Below are 24,470 nucleotides of genomic sequence, written 5' to 3'. Positions count from 1 at the left end.
AGATCAGATACAGTTCACACATGGGCAAAAAAATGTGGGATTTGGGCCACATTTGCCTGCAGTCTGAAGGTAACCTAAGGGATGGAAAAGTGAGCCTGAGAATGAGAGGTGTGAGTACAGTCCAGCTGTCAACTGTAGATCGATGCAGTTCGTGCTCGGTACCTACTGGTAAATGTTTGGGAGCCGGAGACGGTATCGACACCAGGGGAGCTGAAGGAAAACGGAAAAACACAGCATCGATCATAACGTGACCTTTAAAGGCCTCCAAGAGCAGGAATTGAACAAAACTGCAGTGCCTCTCAAAAGCTGGTTTGACAAGAGGGTTTTTTTTTTTTTTTTTTTTTTTAATTCTTACCTGGCAGGAGTTGAACTGGACGAGAGCCTGTTCCCAAAGATGGTGCTGTACTGTGGAGGACCAGTAGGGGGAGCTGCAAGCAAACATTTAACACAGGGGCGTCAGTTCAGTTTCCACATTCAGACCAATATGATCTAAAGTGAAGCAGACTAGTTAAATACTATCATAATAACCTATAAATAATGACAACAACAGATGTTTGTCTATGTTTTAGAGTAAAAAAAAAAATACAATTACATGAAAATGTTTATATTTAGAAACTATCCTTTAAAAATGTGAATAACTTGAACCTGAAATGTCTTTTAAAAAAGTGCAATTTCACCAATATTCTGCCTGTTATTAAATGTTTTGTATATTTGTACATTTGTAGATCCACTGTGATCTGTATGTTATAACACACATGTGTAAATGATGAAACTGAGGCAGAATGTTGTTAAAATTGCACTTGTTTTTCTTAAGAAATTTCAGGCTGTTCATGTTATCCAGGGGTTTTTTTTTCACTTCAGTTTTTATTGAGGTTTTATAAACACAGTCGCCAAAAACAACAAAAAACGAACAAACAGACCTTGCTCGGGTATGCTACATGACACTACATTCGCATTATTCAGTCCTTCCACCATTTGAGTTCTGTAATCAGTCTATTTATTCCATTTTTTGTTCATTTGTGCTTCTTGTAGTCGCAGTTTGTGAGTTATTTTTTCCATTGTATATATTCCTTCAATAATTGTGATCCATCGGTCCTTTATTGGTACTTCTGTCTTTCCCCAGTTCCTTGTAATAGCTTTTCTACAAGCCACTAAAAGTACCTTAACCAAGTATATGGCATTTCCCACTACATTTCCATCAGATAAGATACACAAATACAGTAGATCACAGCACACTGGAATCTCATCCCCCATTATTTGTTGTAGCACTCCACACACCATCTCCCAAAACACAGTTATTTTATCACATTTCCAAAAGACATGTGTGATCTACATCAAATTCTACAACATTTCTGCTGTCTGTCTGTTTAACTGCTTACTTTTCTTCTTAGATGCAATAAAGAAACGCACCAGATTTTTCCAGGAGAACTCCCTCCAGATCTATGAACTAGTGGATGTTTGGTGTATCTTCCACATATTAAACCAATCATGATCGGTAATTTCCATAGTGAGCTCCTTCTCCCATTTTTCTTTTATATAACTGGTTGAGTTTTTGTCATGTGGGTTGAACCCATGATAGATTGCTGAAATTATTCTTGTTTTATACGCTTTGATTATGATTTGGATCACGCTGTTCACTTCCCTAGAGAGAATATCCACATGTTTTTAAAGAATAGTTTGTAAACATTTTCGTAACATAATTTAACTTTTTTTTTTTACGGTGAAACACAGATAAAAGTTTATAGTTGACATTATTTGTAGATATTATGTTATTATTCAACAGGTTTAATCTATTTTTGATCACATTGGACTGAATATGGAACCTGAACTTAAATGAGTTTGACATTCCTGATCTAAAACATATTTACAACCTGGTATTAAAACAGTTTTAGTCTCTATAACTTGACAGTTTGTGGCAGTTGCAGGGATGTGGATTTTTATAGAACTATCTCATATAAATTAAGACTAAACTGTGATAGTTTTGACTTTTTTTGGAGCAAAAAAACAGAAATTTCTTAGAAAAACAAGTGCAAAGTAAAAAAAAAAAATCATGCCTGTGTGGTGTATCTGTAAGTTTATACATTTCTGTATGTTCCTTCTGTAAAATGAGCCTTATCTCACTGTAATGAACTGTAGATGTTTCCTAAACACCATAAACATCTTGTAAGAGCATCTGTTAATAAAAACAAATCTTTAAAAAAAAAAAAAAGAAAAAGAAAAAACAAGTGCAATTTTAACAATTTTATGTCTTAGTTTATCATTTAAACATGTGTATTACAACGCACAGATCACAGTGGATCTACAAATACACAAAACATTGAATAACAGAGAGAATATTAATAAAATTACACTTTCTTCGATTAAGAGATTTGAAGTTGTTCATATTTGTTCAGGGTTTTTTACATTTGTGTGAAAAGATCAATTGCAAATGTTATATAATTTATATAATTTTTTGTTATTTTGTAATTTTTGCATTTCATAAATTCATCCCGTGGGCCGGTTTGGACCCTTAAATGGGCTGGTTTTAGTCCACCGGCCGTATGTTTGACACCTCTGGTTTAACACAAATCACAGCATCACCTGGGGGCTTAATGGGGGTTAATTTCATAGATCAAGTGGTACTATTCTGCAGGAGTGTGAACAGAACCCCTCAGAGCCTGAACAGCTGATCTTAAGCTTGTAAGTCACCACAGAACAAAAGGAATTACAAACAAGATGAATAAAATATCGCATCAGTGCTGGACTCGATGTGAGTCAGAGTGAGCCAGGGCAGGAAATCAATACTCTGCTCACTCTGTTGGGTGGGTGGGTGGGTGGGGGTGAGGGGGACTGTAACGGAGGGGGAAAGGGGCTTCTCACATGAATATTACAGCATTAGAGCGTACAACGCCCCGGTTATTAGACAAACACAGCTGATGATTATCAGGCCCCGCCGTATCAACAGGGTCCTTTCAATCGGACCATGCGTGATCCGCCGTAAACACAATGAGCATAATTCAGCTGCTAAAAGCCTTGGCATTTGCAGTAAGGATGTTATGCAACCTCGCTGAGCCGGCCGTGACAATCTGGATCACACACATACTCTAACTCTCACTGCTCCTCTATCTCTTGTACCTACTTCTGCCTCTGCAAACCCACAAATCAACAGCACACAAAAGGACTTTCACTCACCTTTTTCCATTTTCTGCTGCATTTTTACGTCTAGTTGACCATATCTCAGAGTACTTGACTCCTCTACATGTACCTGACAGCTCTAGTTACCTTTAAAAAAAACAATTTTACACATTTTGCTTGTTAAGTATTGACGTCATTTCCTATTTGTGTTCATTCCTGTGTACCGACCTCAACCGCTTTAGGTGTGATGATAAAGAAGCAGAAGAGGATGAAGCTGATGAGTGAAATTTCATCTCTGAACCCTTAAAGACTAAACCAGAGGTGTCAAACTCATTTTAGTTCAGGTTCCTCATTCACAACAACATGATCTAAAGTGGGTCAGACCAGTAAAATAATAAAATAATAACCTATAAATAACAACAACTCCAAATGTTTCTCTGTGTTTTAGTGTAAAAAGTAAAATTACACAAAGGAAAAAGTTAATTTTTTATAAACTATCCTTTCACAAAAAATGTGAATAACTGTGATAGTTTTGTCTTTTTTTGGTGCAAAAACCTGAAATTTCTTAAGAAAAACAAGTGCCATTTTAACAATATCATACCTCAGTTTATCATTTACACATGTGTATTACAACTTACAGATCACAGTGGATCTACAAATACACACAACATTTAGTAACAAGCAGAATACTGGTAAAATTGCACCTAATTCTTTTGAGACATTTCAGGTTGTTCGTAGTTATTCATATTATTCACATTTTTTAAAAGATAATTTGTAAATGTAAACATTTTCACAATGTAATTTTACTTTTTTCACTCTAAAACACAGACAAAAGTTTGGAGTTGTCATTACTTATAAGTTATTATGTCATTATTTTACTGGTCTGATCCACTTTAGTTCATATTGGTCTGCATGTGGTACCTGAATTGACTGTTAATATCTTTACTTTGCAAATTCACCCCACAGGCCAGACTGGACCTTCTGGCAGCCGGTTTTGGTTCCTGGGCCATATGTTTAAAACCCCTGGTCTAATTAGTCGCTGTCGACCAAAACCATCTGGGCTATGGCTCAGTTGGTAGAGCGGGTTGTCCAATGACCAAAAGGGTCGGCAGTTCAAATCCTGCCTCCAACTGTCCACATGTCGAAGTGTCCTTGGGCAAGACACTGAACCCTAAATTGCTCCCAGTACAGTCTGGCAGAGCCTTGCATGGCAGTGTATGGGTGAATGTGAGGCTTTGTAAAGCGCTTTGGGCACCATAAAAATGTGGAAAAGCGCTATATAAGTACTGACCATTTACCATCTACTGATATAAAATGTTTAGTACCCATTGATCCACTAATTCTGTCAATACACGTAAATAATTGGGGTAAAATCTTTTCATGGTCATCAGGTATGACCCATTTGGATGTTCAGAGGCTCCGTAGTTACCGTGGAAACACCGTCATCTTCTACAACATCGATTGACCAGTAAAACCCATGAAGTTGGATCAATGACAGTGGATGGAAACTAGGGGTGTTAGAAAATATCAGTTCTGCAATATATTGCGATATTTCATTTCACAATACTGTACTGATATTAAAAAGCACTGTATCGTTATTTTTTAAGTATTTATTCAAATGAAGATATGGCGGAGGTTCATTTTTGTTTTTTGGTTTTCTTTATTGTTTATATCTTATTTATTATTATTTAACACTGTTTAATTAAATAATGCTTATTTTTTACGCATCCTAAAAGCACTTTTTACTGTCTGAGAGGCAGATGGTAGTTCCTTTGGAAACTAGGAGAATTAGAAAAATTTTGTGATATGGCATTAGATCCTGTTCTGAAATAAAAATGTGTTTAGTATTTGTACATATTTCTGGTATAATTCAATCCTTCCAGGAAATAATCATTTAAAAAAAAAAAAATAAAAAAAATTGCCTTTTTAACAGTATCATGATATATCATGATATGTCATATCATGATCCTAGTATTGTGATTTGTATCGTAATGCCAGATTCTTGCCGATACACAGTCCTAATGGAGACGCTGGGTTTATGTTCATTTAATGATATATTTTGCTGAAAAAGTCACTTTTTCTTCAGTTTTCTCTATTTTGATATGAGTACCTTTGAATTTACTCTGCGCTTTATGAAAATCTACACGATCAGTGAATTAAATATGGGAAAATACATGATTTTGACTGAAACAATTTAAAATGCAGAGGATTGCATTGGAATAAATGGTGATAAATCACTTAGCAAAGGTGAATTATAGAGGAAAATGAATTTGGACGTCACCACAAACAATAGTTGTGGGTCTTTAAGGGTTAATTGTGCATACTGCGTATAATCTGTAATATTTGAGATAAAAGTGCCTTCCCATGATGCCCTTGTGTATCTAGTCTTGTCTTCATACCTGCGGTGGATGATGTCTCCAAGAAGACACTGTCCAGCTGGGACACGGCGGCGTAGCGGTCCTGGCTGGAGCCGCTGGTGGGCAGCTGAGTCTGTCCAGCACCGGCCGACGGCTGCTGCAGCTGGGGGTGGGGCTGGGAGTGGGGCTGGGCGTGGCTCAGGCCTCCAAAGTCCACACTCAGAGATTTGGGGAAGGCTCTGAAGGGTCCGGTGACCCCCAAGGCTGAGACGGTCCGACCTGAGACCAGACAGAGGACACCAGCTGTAATGGTGCGTTCAAGTACGGCCCAGACTGTGGAGCTTTGTGTATATTTTCAAGATTTTTCACTCTTCACTCAGAATATAATTTAATACTGTGAAAAATATAATTATAACATGCATTTTTTCTTTTGTTCACATTGTTAGTTGAAACCCTGACAAGATGTTTCAGTATTTTCATCTTCTTTAACAACTGGACTTATTTTATTTGTTGTGATTTAATGACACAAAAGCCAGCGACAGCCAACAAAATGAGACCAAAATAAATAAATGATCAAAATAAGCACAAAAATCACTGCTTACATGTGTTATGTGTGTATATTTGCCTTGTTTATTACGATTTTGATTTAGGTTTTATTTATTTATTTTTAATGGTTTTATCGTATTTTTACATTTACGTTACGTTCTCTTCATGTGCTTTAAAAAAGGGACAGCATTCTCAATTTCATTGTACATGTACAATGACAATAAAGACATTCATTCATTCATTCATTATGTACACTCACAGCCAAAAGTTTTGGGACAGACACAATGTGATTTATTTGTCAGTAAATTTCTTTGAAACCTATATAAAACTTCTAATTGTTCATGGAAATTAAAGAAAAAAATTGCAATTTTTTTTTGCAAAATGCACACTAAAATGTACTACAATTGCACTAAAATACAGCACAAAATGTGCTAAAATACAAAAAAGATGCACTAAAATACACAAAAAATATACTAAAATGCACTAAAAAAAAAAGACAAAAAAAATGCTAAATATACAATCAGTGTATCTGCAGGTTTGATGAAGGCAAAGACTTTTTAGGACATTTTTCAGTGTGTCTTTGGTCAAATTTCAGACAGTCTATTCACATAAATAACAGCCCAACAGGACTCATAGTTATTATAAACGAAGATGCACAAGACATACACAATGGTAGACTAAAAATCCCCCAAAATGCACTAAAATAAACAAAACAGCCATGAACAACATGTGTATTTGTAGATCCACTGAGCCATACTATTGTAAAAAATTGCACTTAAATTTTCATAATAAATTGCAGGTTAGTCATGGTTGTTCATGTTATTCACTTTTTTTTTTTCATGGAACGTTTTTAGAAGTTTCAGAGACATTTGTGGAGCTGCTGTGCATGTTTTTAGCGTGTCATCATACACCATGAGTCTGCAGAGCTCATGGATGTGAACCTATCTTTGCAGACATACCTGGACTTCCTAGAATACTTGTTTGGGATGTTAAAGTGTGTGGTGGGAATACAGCTGTGCCCTACATAGTTGTGAGTGCTTCGACGACAGCGAGCTGTGAAGTCTCAGTGGCCCTCTGCTGACGGGGCCGACTAACGCCTAAAAATAGATTCACTTTTAACGTGTTCTTCTTCTTGGGAGGGAGCGGGTGGCATACGCCTCTCCTTGACCTCAGCGCCTTCAGATCTAGGCTTTGAAGTGGGAAAACCTGACTGACGGAGGAAAATATCGACCCGACTCACCGCTACCCGACAGCCGTGACTCATCAAACTCATTTTAGTTCATGTGCCACATACAGACCGATATAATATGAAGTGGGTCGGACCAGTAAAATACTATCATTATAACCTATAAATGTTTAGTATTCTTTAAAAAAAATGTCAATAACATGAACAACCTGAAATTTCATTAAAAAATAGGTCAGATTTTAACAATTTTATGTCTCAGTTTATCATTTACACATGTTCATTACAACTTACAGATCACAGTGGATCCACAAACACACAAAACATTTAGTACCAGGCAGAATATTGTTAAAATTAGACTGATGTATCTTAATAAAATTCAGCTTGTTTGTAGTTATTCATATTATTCGCATTTTTTAAAAGATAGTTTGTGGATGTAAACATTTTCACAATGTAATTTTACTTTTTTTACTCTAAAACATAGACAAAAGTTTGGAGTTGTTATTATTTATTGGTTATTATTTTACTGGTCTGATCCACTTGAGATCATATTGGTCTGAATGTGGAACTGGAACCTGAACTAAAATGATTTTGACACCCCTGGACTATAGAGACCCGCGTCTGTCCTCAACCTCTGCATCTTGCAAAGCTGAATTCGCATGCGTGTGAAGTACCGTCGGCTGCAGCTCGGCCCACAGATCAACCATCTATTATGAATGATATAGCACAGAAGAAGAGCGTATTGATCTCAGGCATTCAGCACACACACAGATGCATGGGATGGCGCCGTGTCTTACCTAAAGTGAAGTGGTTTTTAAAGGAGCTACTGGCTACAAGGTTCGGGAAGAGAAGGAAATAAACAGAAACACAGAGGAGAGGAGAAAATGTCACTGACGTCACATGAAACTGTTTTCCCCGCTGTCATCTGCAGACGCTCTGCTGAATTTGTGCTACTCATGAAAAAACAGCCCATGTGCTAAAATCAGAACAAGGAGAGTTTCATATGCAAGCTGTTTGTGTTTGAGTTAACGAATAGAGTAACAATCAACAGCAAAAACTGGATTCTGTCGACAAAACTACTCAATAATGTGCAAATAATCATATAGTCAAGAATGTGGCAGGTTTAGGATTAGGATTAGGATTAGGCAGTGGTTAGGATTGTGACAAGCAAAATTATATATGTGGGGTTTTTAACTCTAATTTTAAGAAAACAAAGATGTACAATTAAGTCACTGTGTAAAATGTGCATGTGTTGGTGAAGTTTGTCAGAGTCTGTTTAGTGCTTGAAGTCAAATGTTTGCTGATGTTGGCTAACTCTATTTCTAAACTAATGGCCGTCTCCATTTCCTACATCTATGACAATTGTCAGCCTGTACACTGATTTATATGTAAACAACTAAGATGTTTCCACAAATATCCTTCCACTCACTCTCTACACTGCAAAAATTAAAATCTTACCAAGTGTTTTTCTTCTCATTTCTAGTCAAAATATCTCATTACACTTAAAAAATGACATAATCACCTAAAGAGTAACTTATTTTTAGATAATAGATCTTGAAAATCTTATTTCAAGAAATCTTACCAAGATAATTTTCACTTGTTCCATTGGCAGGTTTTTTGCTTAATTCAAGCAAAAAAAAAAAAAAATGCCAATGAAACAAGTGAAAATTCAAGATTTTTTGCTTAATTTAAGCAAAAAAAATCTTACACACTGAACATTTAATAAAATAGGCTGCTCTTATTTCTTAAGGTAAATACAAACTTAATATATTAATCACAATTTACTTAATAAATGGTGATTACTTGAATACTTGGACTATCTTGTAGCATTACACAAGCTAAGTGGCTAGCATCATCAGCACTAGTGGTTGAATCCAAAAGTATCAGAATCCATTTCATCTCTATCTATCTTATCCTCAAGTGTGAGAACTTGTTGATCCAGACTGAGTTTAAATGTTTGACTTTAACTTGAACCACTTCGATCCAATCTGTTAGCTATTGTTGTAGGTAACAACAATGTCAGAATGGTGTTTGATGCGAACACGGGTCTGCTCTGTTTGACAGGTGTCTGGTTTGGCCTGACCTGTTTTGCAAATGGCATGACACTTGTTGATCTCTTTACTCTGTTGTATTGTGGAGGATAAGTTGTTGCCAGTATTTTAATTCTGTCTTCAGAAAATAGTGAGAATTAGCTACCATTAGCATTACCAACTTAGCTGCCTGATGACGTTAACACTAATGGCTGAAAGAATCAAACAAGCTCCAACTTTCTATCCAAAAATGTGACAGACTGTTGACGAGTGAGTTAAAAGGTGTGCTCATGTTAACAGTTAGCCATTAGCTGTTGTGTTAGCTTTAGCTACTCTAAACCGAACAGTATCAGAATGGTGTGTTGCTAACCGCTCACAGATTCTTTGTGTAAACAGTGTCTGATTTGGCTCTAAATGGTATCTGTTTGGTGCTTTCTCCAAAATGAGTCCAGACTTCAGCTCTGTACGCAGTGGGAGTCTAAGTTATTCAGATTCAGCAAATTGCGTGTAACATTAATAGCCCGCTAGGTTTGCTAATATTCAACAGTTGAATCTGAGAGTTAAAAAAGCAGCCATTTAACTTCTTCACACCAACTATCCACCTGAAAATGTGCAAACTTTCCAAAAAGAGATAAAAAATAATGTACTTGTTTACAGTTTGCCATTAGCCGTTTGGTTCACCCTAGCTTAGCATAGTGTTTCCCAACCACAAAAGTGTACCATGAGAAATCATCAGGTGTGCCGTGGAAGATTATCCAATCTCTTTTTACTTTATTTTTATTGTTTGATTTCTGTATAATACAAAACAAACTTAAGGGACATTTGGGATACACTGACCATAAAAAACCTTTGTGACTAACAACTGGTTTTAGTAATGTGACGTTGAAATGAAAATGGTCCATTTCTCCCATTTATCATGACTTAAGATTATCCAGTTTCACCTGATTGGTACATAAGCGAGAGGTGAGATATAGATGCGTACGACTGCATACACCAATGATCCACTCTACAAAAACAGTCCCCTGTTTCCCTTTTGAAAGTGAAAGTGAACCAGCCTCGAAGCGCTGCGTTCTGTTGATAAAGCCCCCCCTCACTAGTGTTGCGTGGATCAGTGGTTGCTTGCAGGACCCACAGATAGGGGCGGGGTGGGGGGATATGCCTCTGTTATACTATGATACGACAGACCTCAATCCGTAAGCCGGGGTGTCCGTCCGAGGGGTCACTGTCGGACCCCTCTCAGGTTTCTCGTTCCAAACGGAGTTCCCCATTCTGGCAAACAAAGCTATTTCAGTTCTGTTCCCTTTTTCTACCTATCTATGTGAGGTGGGCTGTTCAAGCATGTCTGCTGTAAAGACGAAAAAAGAGAGAGACTCAGAGCTGTTGAGGAAGAACTTTGTGTCTTTCTTAAATTCCTGCAAGAATATCAGCTTTGTGTTCAACTAAACAGGTCCAGGTTTCACACTGAGTAAGAAAACTGAGACAAGATTTGCATTATACTTCAATAAATATACTTTTTGTGACATTTTTTTCGGTGGTGTGCCTTGTGATTTTTCTAACGTAAAATATGTGCCGTGGCTCAAAAAGGTTGGGAAACACTGGCTTAGCAGTATTATAACAGCATATTGCACACTCCCAGATTTGTCATGCTCCCCTGGTATTTGATTTTAGTGGCATATTTTACTCGTTCATTCTCTTTATTGCCTTCTTTGTTGTGAAAGCCACATGTTAGCGCTGTGCAAAGTCCTTCAGATTCAGCCACTGGTGTATAACGTCACTAGGCAGCTACAGGTTGCTAATATAAACATTAGCAGTGTGCTCATAAGCTACATTCTGTCTCAGTTAATATTTGCTGAAGATAGATTATGAAACTGCAGTATTATTTGTGACTGCTTAAATATAATACAAAACTATGATGTGGCGAATCTTTGCATGTAAAATATTGTTTTTCAGCATCAGTTCTGTTACACAAAAACATTTCACTGCTTTAACCTATAGTGCACAATTGTAAGACTATGATTTTGGTGTGATTAAAGTTGAATCTAGAGACTAAAAGTGAAACCTGTGAACACACCTGAGGGTCGAGGGAGGGCAGGGAAGGAAGGGGTGTGGCTTTGAGCTCCCAGTGCTGATGACAGGGAGCCTGGACGTTGTCTTTCTATTCCACAAAGCGTTGGATCTGAGAGAAAAAAATGGACACATCAAGTGAGGGATCGATCCGATTCCGTCCACAAATACCACCACCTCCGATAACAATCAACCTCTGACCTTTCAGAGGGGGGTCTCTGAAGCTCTGGGAGCGCGAAGGCCGAGCAGTGAACACGTCTGTCCTCATGTCGGCCGGGGAGATGGCGGGAGCCCGGTCCCACGACGGCAGCTGGGACTGAGCCTGGAGGACGAGAAAACCAAGAAACAGATGGGAGGCGGAAAAACAGACACAAAGCCAGAAGAAGCCAAGCTCTTTCATGGTTTCTTAATAATTCATAAGTATGGGCTTTGATGCGGAGGCTACCTGGACCTCTCACCGTTCATCCATCCCATTAGTCTCTGTCTGTCTGCTGCCATGAGGAAGGGAATTCAGGTCATGTCTTCACTGTCTACTCCCCCTCCTCTTCACTTTGAACTAGTACTCTCCTTCTACCCCCCCGAATCTCTACTCTCTTATCGGCATTCTATAACACACCAGCTACACCACTTTCTCAATCAAATATACACAATTAAGACCCGTTTGTATCTTACCAGCGTCCTCGTGGATCTGGCGTTGGGGGGCAGGTTGTGGGAGGGGGCCTGGTTTGCTAAAGGGGGCATAGCCTGGACCCCTGGACTCCAAGGACCCTCCACATCCCTGCGGTTCTTACTTTTGGAAAAGTGCCTAAAAGAAAAATTTAATTAATGTCTGCAACAAGTGGTTTCTGAATGTAAACAATTAGACATACTGTGGATGGTTGAAATTGTACAATTTACAGATGCGGTAAAGTATTACCAACTTTATGCACATTAAATTTAGTGGCTTATATGCACATTATCAATCATATATTGATTGATTGATCATTTTTGTTTCGAGCATATGCAAAAGAAAAAAACCCCACAAAAGAACATAATGAATGTGCAATGTTTACAAAGGAAAGTAGATACCTAAAAGCCCAAAAAGGAGTGGGAAGACAGACAACTTAAAAAAAAAAAAAAAGTTCAATAATTCATGCATTTACTTTTTGATTTTGTTGTAGTTATATGTGATTTCAAGTCAAAACAGGGTCAAAAAATCTAAAAATATTACACTACTGTCAGCATTAGATTTGTTATTTTAGCAAATATCACTTAAGCTGCAAGTAAATGTTAGCCAACATGTAACTGTTGAATACTACTATAACGTTTAGTTGCAACCATCTTTGTCTAAGAAATGTTTTCCCTTTTTACGGATGTATGAAAGGCTTAAGGCAGGAGAGCAGCAGCAAACACCAGTAGGTGTGTTGCCATCCATTTGTGGAAAAACTGCATTAAAAAAAATATTACAAAAACACTTTTAATGCTTAGGAGATGGTGGAAAAGTTGGTATACAGATAAAAGGTAACAGAGATTAAGTGCAACGGAAACAGATTTAGCTGATAATACATCAGCATGTGTGGAGCAATGTGAGGCTACAACAAAAATACAAGAAAAACCCCCACAAATGTCATGTTAGATGTAAACAGCCGTGAAATGTCACCATGTGTGAAGAGCTCCAGAAACAAATGTCAGATAAAAACTTTGTTAAGTAGCATTAAACAATCCTGTCACATGTGTGCGACATGTACTGATGCTAACTGCTAATGCTAATGCTAGGCAGTATGTGTGCGTTTGTGTGTATTAGGATGATTAAAATGCAGAAACCGACTATCCCTACAAGGATAAAATAGCAAGTTAACCTTTGACCTTTAACCTTTATATGATCCAGACCAATGGTTAATTTCAGGGTCAAAACCTAAAGAAGACTCATGTGCTTTACATTTATCAGCTGAAATATGAAATAGTATCTAATGGGAAAATAATAAAACCACAAAGACAATCAGCTCTTAATAATTGCATAACAGTAGTGGACAGATAAATGAGTAAATTTCTGAAAATTCCGTAAAATTTCAATACATTTAACGAGAAATACACCTTTTGAGATTCAATTCACATTTATTAAGCTTGGGCACAGCTATCATATACTCAAGATTATTTTATTTTCGAAAAATATTTGTTGTTTTGTATCGATTATTGCCTATACTTGTGGTTATGCAACCTTGTTAAGTTGCAGCTAAGATCAAATCCTCACCATTTTTTCTTTTCGTATTTGTCTTGGAGGAACTCCTTGAACTTCTGAGAGTCCTTCATGTCGGAGCAGCCGTCTGTCTTTGGGTCGAAGACACATAACCAAGTCCTCCTCCCAACCTGAAAATGTAGAAATGACAATAAATAAAACCACAATCAATGCTTAGAGCTGCACGATTTGGTGGAAAATCTAATATTACAAATGCAAAATATCGTTACTCATTTTCTTATTTAGCCTAACTTCTGTTTTACCAGGAAAGAGATGCAGGTATAAAACCTAAAATAGCATAAAATACAAGGAGTTTGACTGTTATTTTGTGAGTCTCAAACCTAAGTCGTCATGAGTTCATTGTTGCAGCCCTCATGGTTTTTATTTGACATTAATTCAAGAAAATCTCACACAAACACAAACAGATTTCCTCCTCAGTGATTCATGTCCGGTGTAAGAGTCAGATGCTGCAGATATCACCGCCAATAAATGAATCATGAGCAGCCAGATCACTTTGGAGAGGATGATGATGATGATGATGATAAGAGAGGAGGAGTTGGATGCCTCTTCCTCACTTTACACCAGTCCCTACCAGAGACATGCGAATAAAAAGCCACTCATATTGACAGGCTGCAACGCCCTCTGATATGAGCAACTCCTACACCAAAGCAGAGGAAACAGATCGCAGTTTGGGTGGGACGACAAGAACTGGTCCTTTTGTTTTTTTGGCACAGTGTGAGTCGGGAAGTCGCATTCTTCCGGACCACAAAGACTGGTTCGACTGGTCGTCACAAGGGACGTTTCATATTGCATATCAGAACCAGAGTCAGCAGCTCAAACAACGAACTAGTACCAAGAAAAAGACAAACAGGCATGTAAGAGTGAAAAAAATGGAAATAAAATCTAAACTGGGCCAGATTAAAAGAGCTCTGAGCACTAAACCAACACAATAAGACTTAAAACATAACCTATATTTCACAAGTGGACGATAAAGAGTGATAAAAACTGGTTAAGATCCTGTCTATGTTTTGTCTTCATTTGGAGACGAGCTGCATTCTGAACTACTTATACACCTGCTGCTGGAGCTTCTTAACCAAGGCTGTTGACACAAAATACAGTGAGTTTTATATCTGAAATTTGGGACTGGAATCACAAAGCAACTCACAATACAATCATGACATTTTGCCTGTGATAATAATGGTATTAGGATACAGGGATTCTGTGACATTTGAAAGACAATCATCTGAGATACATCATGTCTGTGTAGATGAACAAGAATAAATAGCTGTAAAAATGCAAAAAAAAAAACAAAACAAAAAAACCCTGGGATTTCTTCTTTATTCATTGCACTATGATGTCATTCTCATAAAACTGGAATGAAACAATAAAAAAGTTGTATAGAGTCTCAGTTTAGTGTCTGTTTAAAGGGGTCATATTTTGCTAAACCCACTTTTATTAGTCTTTGGTTCATTTATTTGTGTATTTCTGGACCCTCATAGTTCATAAAGTTTGAATTTGAACCCTCCAGGTGCTGCAAAGCCATCTTTATATTAATTCTGGCAAAAATTGAATGGATTTCTACAACCCACTTCAATTCCTTCTTAATTTGTTATGTCTATAACTAGTTACATTGCGACATTTGCACATATAAGGTCAAGACTTCCGATTAACATTTCTCCGAGTATGAGATAATTGTTTGTCAGCAGCAGCGGTTGTAGTAAAAACTGAAAATATGTCCAAACTTTGAGCTGATTATCTAAAATGTTCAGTTGTTGGTTGTATTAACAAACTCAAGTGGCTGAACGGGACAAAGCGCACAGTCAACAACCTAGAGGGGGTGGGGTCATTTGCTCAAAACAACCTTTCTGGTGTCATTACTCAGAAATAGGGTTGAAGATGGACCTGTGGAGTTGAATTAACGAAGAATTCAGACCCAAGCATAGCATTTACACTTTATGTAGATCACAGGGAAATGTTTGAAAATGCATAATTCCATTTAAAAAGGTAAAATATCACTCCTTTAACACAGAAGTTTCAAACTCATTTTAGTTCAGGTTCCACATTCAGATGAATATGATCTAAATTGGACAAGTAAAATAATAACATACTAACCCAGAAATAATGACAACTCCAAATATTTCTCTTTGTTTAGTACACAAAAGTAAAATAACATTATGAACACGTTTATAATTACAAACTATCCTTTAACAAACAAACATCCAGCTCACAACTAGAACATTCTAGTTTACCTGTTCTCTCCTCACCATTAAAAGCCGGTACATCCTGGTTAATTCTAATTACTACTAATTAAATTAATTCTCCTGTTGCCAACAGGCTGTTGGTGCCCTTGAGGAAAATACTAATGAGGATCCCTGAATGCCTCCAAAGGCAGCTCACTGCTTCTAATGTGCTAATGCTAACGCTAGAAACTGTGTGTTTGAGTAAAATGCACAGAATTTCCTTAAAGGGATAATAAAGGAAGTTAACCATCAACCTTTAATTTTTCCATACAAAGGTTGCTGCTAATGTTAGCTAGCTACTTAGGGGTTTTTTTATAATTCAGAAGAGCAAATAAAAGTTTTATGCTAATTGCTAAGGTTAATTACTAATGCTAATGCTAGAAACTGTATGTGTGTATTAGGATGCATAAAATACAGAGACCTAATTTCCCTACAAGAATAATACAATGAGTTACCCTTCAACCTATAAACTAGTGATGCTTGGATGTGACTTTTTCAGTTCTGATATCGATACCAACTCCCAGGATCTGAGTATCGACCAATAGCTAGTATTGATCCAACTGATTTCTGGAAGAGACTGAGATTATACATCACCAACACAGACTTTCTCATCTTTTAACAAATAATTAGATATACTGGATAATGTATCCTACTTATTTTTAAGATAATATGTTTAAGACAGTAAATAATAAAATCATAATTAACTATGCATTAAAATAATGAAATAATTATACATGAACAACTTAGTAAAAATATTTTTGGTTAAGTAAGTGTGAAATCCCTCCAGAGTTTAGACGCTTTGTTGCTGGAATTAGAGGAGATTTATAGTATATTTATAAGGATTTATTTTGTAAGACATTTGAGGAGTTGTACTTTGTATTGTTTTCTGTTTGTTGGACGTTGGAACAGGTCGATATTTGGATCAGAGCCATCTCCACTGATACCTGATCCAGCTCTTTGGGTCTGAATGGGATCCAGATAACCCCGTCCCTATGGATCAGAGTCTGGATCCCGACAGAAGACCTGCTGTCTCCAGAGGACGACATCATGGATAACACCTCACACAGAGCTCATGTTTCACACTCAGACCTCCTGCAGACATTCGATCAAACGCTGCTGTCGGAGTCAGTGTGAGTACGCCAGCTGTGACGGCTGGGACACCGGTTACGACAGGCAGTCAGACAGGCCTGTGTTTGGGGGACGGAACACAGCTAGCAATGACTGGAGGGAAGAGGAAATGCATAATGGGAATACGACGCTGGGTTATTCTCAGCACAGCACCCAAAAACAGAGGCCAAACTGAAGCAAACAGCCACAAATCTGAGGGTTATGACCCCCAACACCCAACCAGGGGACTATGATAACAATAACCCTGCAGGTACAAACAAACTGGTATCAATGAAACTTAACAGGTTGGAGCAGATGGATCCAGGGTCAGATCCTCCCATTGGATAATTACACCAGTGATAATGTTTCAGCTCTTTAACCCTTTTAAGACTACCATTATAACAGGTCGCCTAGGTGTCTTCACGTTTTCTTTGCAATAAAAGTGCCAGAAATGGTCTTTTTACCTCCGCCAAGGAGGTTATGTTTTTGCCAGGGTTTGTTTGTCTGTCTGTCTGTCTGTCTGTCTGTTTGTTTGTCTGTCCGTTAGTGTGCAACATAACTCAAAAAGTTATGGACAGATTTGGATGAAATTTTCAGGGTTTGTTGGAAATGGGATAAGGAAGAAATGATTAACTTTTGGGGGTGATCGGGGGGGGCCCACTGATCAGCCTTGGCAGAGGTCTGCGCTCTCCGAGTGCCTCTAGTTTTATCAATTTTTTTGCATCTTTGTTTTCAGGAAGAAACCTTTCAATATGTGGCTGTTAATTATCATTACTATAAATAATAAATGCTTAAAACAGTGTGTTTTAGGAACAAAAAAAGGAAAAAAATGGACTTGAAGTATTTAGCATATTCATTATCAGAAACAACTACAAATGTCCATACTGAAACTTTTTAGTCTTGAACATTTTTTGTCCATTCATCTGCAACTGAAAAATATAGTATTTAACTCAGTTTATCTATTTATCAGTGCCATCCTTGACTGTTAATGCCTTCCATGTAATTCTTAGACCCGTGGGCTGGATTGGCCCTGTTGGAGCCCAGGTTTTAGCCCACGGGTCGTATGTTTAACATTCTTGTTTTAATTGATGCATGAGGAGCTTCTCATTACTGAACCCATAAAGACCCAGTGCTACTTTTATAGTTCCCAAATGACATTTACTTTATATCTAACCTTTCTTAAATGATTTACCACCATTTATTACCACCGCCAAGGAGGTTATGTTTTTGCCGGCGTTGGTTTGTCTGTCTGTCTGTTTGTCTGTCTGTCTGTCTGTGTGCACGATAACTCAAAAAGTTATGGACGGATTTGGATGAAAATTTCAGGAAATGTTGATACTGGTACAAGGAACAAATCATTAAATTTTGGTGGTGATCGGGGGTGGGGGTGGGGGGCATCAACCTGCCTTGGAGGAGGTCTGCGCTCTCCAAGTGCTTTTCTAGTTTATAATGTTATCCTGTGTATTTTGTATTTTATCAGTGTAAATCAGGTATTTTCCAATATTTAATTCACCGATCATGTAGATGTTCATAAAAGCTCAGATTAATGTTGAGGGATATTATAACAAAAACAGAGAAAACTGCAGAAAAAGTGACTTTTTCAGTAAAATCTATCATTAATTGAACATAAAACAAGTGTGTCCATCCACTGTCATTGATCCAACTCTATGGGTTTTAAAGGTGAATCAATGCTGTAGGAGATGACGGTGTTTTCATGGTAACTACGGAGCCTCTGAACGTCCAAATGGGTCATATTTGATGGCCATGAAAAGATGATAAAATGTATTTTACACCAATTATTTGCATGTATTGATAGGATTAGATGATCAACAGGTTTAAAACAGTTTAGATCAGTAGACGCTTTGGGTCGGTGATGGATAGTTGGGTCTTTATGGGAGAGAATAAAGTTTGGACTGTGTGTCAGTGGAAAAAGGTCATGTGGTCTGATGGGTCCGGATTACCCATCATGCCTCATGCCTACCCTACAAGCATGTGGGGGCAGTGTTATGATCTAGGGTTGATTCAGTTGGTCAGATCAAGGTTTACAACGTTATGTGTCCAAAATTGATGAAAGTCAATGTTTGGACATATTTAGTACATCCACTGTAATATTAATGTGATTCCCTTATGTCACATGGGTTTAATGCACATGCTCGTATCAAGAATGAAAATGTGCTTCCTCCACACTTCATCTCCCATTTTCCTGTGTAAAACCAATGACCAGGTGCACCCAATCCTGAATCGTAAACCATCTAAAGACCCCATAGCGGTGCGTCACTCACCTCATTGCCATGGTTTTGGAGAAACTCCACTTCCTGTTGCGAGAAGGTTGTCATGGAGATAGACTTGACTCTGTGGGGAGGATTGAGGCCTCTCCTGGGACACAGAACAACACAGAATTGAGTGCAAACACGAGGCTGAAAAAACAAGGGATGGGGAGTCTTTTGTTGCCTGCAGGACAGCACAAAGGGACAGAGAACCAGTGTTGGACATGTGACGGTGATATTAAGGACAGAGCTGCTGTGGAAGGTGCCACAAGAAAGAAAACCCAGATAGCAAAATCATTATGGCTTAAATCTGACCCAAAACTGGCATGTCATTTTGGCAAAGTTCTGGGCGGGTGTATGGGCCCTAAATGGCCCAAAATAGGCAAGCCAAAATCAAACCAGAAGGAAGCCAAAATTCACCAAAAACTAATTGCGGACTTCCAAAATATAGCCATAATTGTCCCAGAAAAGCCCCAAATCCCCATAATCCAGCCAAAAAGTAGCCAAAACTGACCCAAGGAGAGGCCAAAAGGAGGCCAAAATTCACCAAAATTTGTGTTTATCATGAAGTGGGCTTTTCCTCTGGGTAGAAATTCCCGCTCTTTGTGCAGTGTTTTGGCTTTACAGAAATATGCCAAAACACAACCAAAACACATCCATATATGGAATAAGACGTTGCCGCTCTTTAGTCAATCTTCTGGCTTGCCATGAACATGCCATACCATCCCTATACTTAATCCCGCTCTTTGCTCAGTCTTTTGGTTAACCGGACATATGCCATAACTCAGCCATATATTGCTGGTGCCTCCATATCTATTATCGATAACCTTAATGATACCACAGTAAAGCCTAAAGGTTGTCATAATGCCGAAAGAAAGCCAAAAATGCCAAATGTATGCCATAATACTGCCAAAATATTTACTATCTGGGAAAAAACGTTTGTGACAGAGTGTTTTCAGTAACTAGAACCCCTTCTTTATTTTGTCCATGCTGGTGGTGAAGAGGAGGAACATGGGAAAAAGGATGGTGGGCAAGGGGGGGGGGGGGGGTGACACAATGTGGGAACACTGGATGTCAGATGTGCAAGATTGCGCAATAACGCGCCAGTTTAAGAGCTGGAACCGTGTTTTCCTGAGGAGGAGGAGTGTTGGGACTGAACATGCAGAACAAAATGTGACACGGAGACACACGCCCACACCGGAGAACGAGCCTGGAGAGAGAGAGAGGTAGTGTCAAACCTGCACCATGACGAAATGAAACGTAACTCAGAGCTGGAAAATGACCAACTAGCGGTCTGTCGGGGAGATACGCATGAGAGAGAAGCAAAGAGAGAGACTGCGTAAATTAATTTGCGCACAAAAATCAGATGCTGTTGCACCACATCTTCCTGTTCCAATCAAACAAATCCTCTGAATGCTGTCTGGGTGGTGCATGGTGCAATCTCAGGCCTGGTACTTTTACTCTCCTGATGTCAAATCTGCAGTAAATAAAGCTTTAAAGCGCAGACGCGGTGCTTTTTTTTTGGGGGGTTGATTTGGGTTTATTTCTACTCACAGCATTCCGGAGCACGACGTGCACACGAAGCTGCCCACGGTGACGTCGGTGTAAGTCACCCCGGGCTGGTTACACTCGAAGCAGTGTTTGTTTACTCCAGACTGGGCCAGCTCCCGGACCTTGCGGGCGCAGATCTCTTGGTTGTCCCGGTGTTTTCGGTTCGACATTTTCCTGCGTCTCCGGTTTGTCCGTGTGCGTAAAAGCCGGGTGTCCTCCCTCCCTCCCCCCCACCCCGGATAGGATGGATGGATGGATGGATCCCCCTCCGCTTACTACAGGGACCACCTCACGCCCGCATTATGGAAAGGCTTTTTCTGCGGCTTCCACCTCCGATGTGAGACTACGCCGAGCCCAGGCGCGTCAAGCGGACCGGGATGGTGTGCGCGCACACGCCGGAGGTTTTCCTTCAGCGTAAAAGCACGGAACAGGTGACCCGTGACAAACACTGGCCACCCCCTCCCAAACACGGCCTGTTTCTTTAAAGATTTGTTCCAGTATAGCCCCCGGTTACCTCATCAAACTGTTAGTAGGTCAAGGTATTTTCCAGTTTGTGCGTCGGTGATGTGTGATTCAGCGGTTTTAGGTTTGGTTTGGCACCAAAGCACCGACACAAGCAACTGATGAAAGAACAACACTTCCACTGATGGAAAGTTCAGCCGTGACCTTGGACACTGAGAAAACACTCCACCTCAGGGTCCATCACAGCTTCATCCTCCTCTTCATCCTCCTCTTCTTCTCTTTTAGAGGTGACCTTCATCATCATGGCCTTTACACCTGCACAAAAAACATCATCTGGAACTTATTTATCTATTTCCATTTTATTTTCACTTCCTTTTTTTATTTATTGTTGTTAAATCTAAGACATCACAAAACAGAAGCTCTGATACATGGGGAACTGTTTTTACACTTATTTTACTCTCCAAGTTCTTCTTTTTTTCTCTTCATTTTGTGTCCTTTTTTTTTTTTTTTTTAATCTTTTTTATTTTTAGATCTAAGCTGTTAAAAAAACAAAACATCTGATACCATTTTTCACTTATTTTTCTATTTTAGTTTTGCTTTTCTCTCTCTCTTTAGTCTATTTTTTACTAAAACACTCCACCTCAGGGTCCATCACAGCTTCATCCTCCTCATCATCCTCCTCTTCTTCTCTTTTAGAGGTGACCTTCATCATCATGGCCTTTACACCTGCACAAGAACAACATCTGGAACTTATTTATCTATTTCCATTTTATTTTCACTTCCTTTTTTTATTTATTGTTGTTAAATCTAAGACATCACAAAACAGAAGCTCTGATACATGGGAAAATGTTTTACACTGATTTATCTCTCCAAGTATTTGTTCCCTCCAAGTTCTTCTTTTTTCTCTTCATTTTGTGTCTTTTTTTTTTTTTTTTAATCTTTTTTATTATTAGATCTAAGCTGTTAAAAAACAGAACATCTGATACCATTTTTCACTTATTTTTCTATTTTAGTTTTGCTTTTCTCTCCCTCTTTAGTCTATTTTTTATTAAAACACTCCACCTCAGGGTCCATCACAGCTTCATCCTCATCATCATCCTCCTCTTCTTCTCTTTTAGAGGTGACCTTCATCATCATGGCCTTTACACCTGCACAAGAACAACATCTGGAACTTATTTATCTATTTCCATTTTATTTTCACTTCCTTTCTTTTTTATTGTTGTTAAATCTAAGACATTACAAAACAGAAGCTCTGATACATGGGGAACTGTTTTTACACTTATTTTACTCTCCAAGTTCTTCTTTTTTTCTCTTCATTTTGTGTCCTTTTTTTTTTTTTTTTTTTAATCTTTTTTATTATTAGATCTAAGCTGTTAAAAAAAACAGAACATCTGATACCATTTTTCACTTATTTTTCTATTTTAGTTTTGCTTTTCTCTCTCTCTTTAGTCTATTTTTTATTAAAACACTTCACCTCAGGGTCCATCACAGCTTCATCCTCCTCATCATCCTCCTCTTCTTCTCTTTTAGAGGTGACCTTCATCATCATGGCCTTTACACCTGCACAAGAACAACATCTGGAACTTATTTATCTATTTCCATTTTATTTTCACTTCCTTTTTTTATTTATTGTTGTTAAATCTAAGACATCACAAAACAGAAGCTCTGATACATGGGAAAATGTTTTACACTGATTTATCTCTCCAAGTATTTGTTCCCTCCAAGTTCTTCTTTTTTCTCTTCATTTTGTGTCTTTTTTTTTTTTTTTAATCTTTTTTATTATTAGATCTAAGCTGTTAAAAAACAGAACATCTGATACCATTTTTCACTTATTTTTCTATTTTAGTTTTGCTTTTCTCTCTCTCTTTAGTCTATTTTTTATTAAAACACTCCACCTCAGGGTCCATCACAGCTTCATCCTCCTCTTCATCCTCCTCTTCTTCTCTTTTAGAGGTGACCTTCATCATCATGGCCTTTACACCTGCACAAGAACAACATCTGGAACTTATTTATCTATTTCCATTTTGTTTTCACTTCCTTTCTTTTTTATTGTTGTTAAATCTAAGATATTACAAAAGAGAAGCTCTGATACATGGGAAAATGTTTTATGCTAATTTATCTCTCCAAGTATTTGTTCTCTCCAAGTTTTTCTTTTTTCTCTTCATTTTGTCTTTTTTTTTTTTTAATCTTTTTTATTATTAGATCTAAGCTGTTAAAAAAACAGAACCTCTGATACCATTTTTCACTCATTTTTCTATTTTAGTTTTGCTTTTCTCTCCCTCTTTTGTGTATTTTTTACTAAAAACACTTCACCTCAGGGTCCATCACAGCTTCATCCTCATCATCATCCTCCTCTTCTTCTCTTTTAGAGGTGACCTTCATCATCATGGCCTTTACACCTGCACAAGAACAATATCTGGAACTTATTTATCTATTTCCATTTTATATCTCTCCAAGTATTTGTTCTCTCCAAGTTATTCTTTTATTCTCTTCATTTTGTGTCCTTTTTTTAAATCTTTTTTATTTTTAGATCTAAGCTGTTAAAAAACAAATCATCTGATACCATTTTTCACTTATTTTTCTATTTTAGTTTTGCTTTTCTCTCCCTCTTTTCTGTTTTTACATTTTTTTTCTCTCCAAGTTATTCTTTTCTTTACTTAATTTTCTGTCATTTAAAAAATATATATAAATCCAAGCTGTTATAAAACAAAACATCTGATGCAATTTTTCACTTATTTTTCTATTTTAGTTTTTCTTTTCTCTCCCTCTTTTGTCTATTTTTCACTGAATCACTCCACCTCAGGGTCCATCACATCCTCATCCTCCTCTTCATCCTCCTCTTCATCCTCCTCTTCATCCTCCTCTTCTTCTCTTTTAGAGGTGACCTTCATCATCATGGCCTTTACACCTGCACAAGAACAACATCTGGGACTTATTTATCTATTTCCATTTTATTTTCACTTCCTTTTATTATTTATTGTTAAATCTAAGATATTACAAAACAGAAACTCTGATACATGGGAAAATGTTTTACACTGATTTTCTCTCCAACTTATTCTTTTCTTCTCTTCATTTTCTGTCCATTTTTAAATTGTTTTTTAATGCTATAAAACAGAACATCTGATACCTTTTTTCACTTATTTTTCTCTTTTAGTTTTGCTTTTCTTTTCCTCTTTTTGTCTATTTTTCACTCTTTTTTATTATTGTTAAATCTAAGACATTATTTAAAAAAAGAACCTATAATACCTGAGAAACCATTTTTCCACTTATTTTTCTAAGTTTTGCTTCTCTCTCTCTTTTTTGTTTTTATTATTATTATTATTATTATTATTAT

General features: G+C 37.6%; 1 protein-coding gene across 4 annotated transcripts in view; it reads right to left on the bottom strand.

Annotated features, from left to right (window-relative positions):
- Positions 1 to 21,287, bottom strand: part of agfg2 (ArfGAP with FG repeats 2) — a 35,235-nt gene extending 13,948 nt beyond the window's left edge. The window contains exons 1-11 of one of the 4 annotated variants that reach the window (XM_030162009.1): positions 20,678 to 20,778; positions 20,362 to 20,417; positions 19,139 to 19,232; positions 13,525 to 13,640; positions 11,967 to 12,099; positions 11,496 to 11,616; positions 11,302 to 11,406; positions 7,998 to 8,030; positions 5,514 to 5,750; positions 356 to 428; positions 167 to 210 (exon numbers count right to left, since the gene is read on the bottom strand). In XM_030162009.1, coding sequence (XP_030017869.1) covers positions 167 to 210; positions 356 to 428; positions 5,514 to 5,750; positions 7,998 to 8,030; positions 11,302 to 11,406; positions 11,496 to 11,616; positions 11,967 to 12,099; positions 13,525 to 13,640; positions 19,139 to 19,192 — 916 coding nt within the window. In that variant the 5' untranslated portion in view covers positions 19,193 to 19,232; positions 20,362 to 20,417; positions 20,678 to 20,778. Of the gene's footprint in view, positions 1 to 166; positions 211 to 355; positions 429 to 5,513; positions 5,751 to 7,997; positions 8,031 to 11,301; positions 11,407 to 11,495; positions 11,617 to 11,966; positions 12,100 to 13,524; positions 13,641 to 19,138; positions 19,233 to 20,361; positions 20,418 to 20,677 lie in introns of all 4 variants that reach the window. The other 3 variants (XM_030162008.1, XM_030162006.1, XM_030162007.1) reach the window with 3 other exon arrangements.
- Positions 21,288 to 24,470: the final 3,183 nt, after the last annotated feature.

This window comes from Sphaeramia orbicularis, chromosome 18 (assembly GCF_902148855.1).
Source record: "Sphaeramia orbicularis chromosome 18, fSphaOr1.1, whole genome shotgun sequence".
NCBI classification, from domain to species: domain Eukaryota; kingdom Metazoa; phylum Chordata; class Actinopteri; order Kurtiformes; family Apogonidae; genus Sphaeramia; species Sphaeramia orbicularis.
The sequence above is the reverse complement of the archived record's forward strand: the minus strand, read 5'-3'. Positions and strand labels throughout refer to the sequence as shown.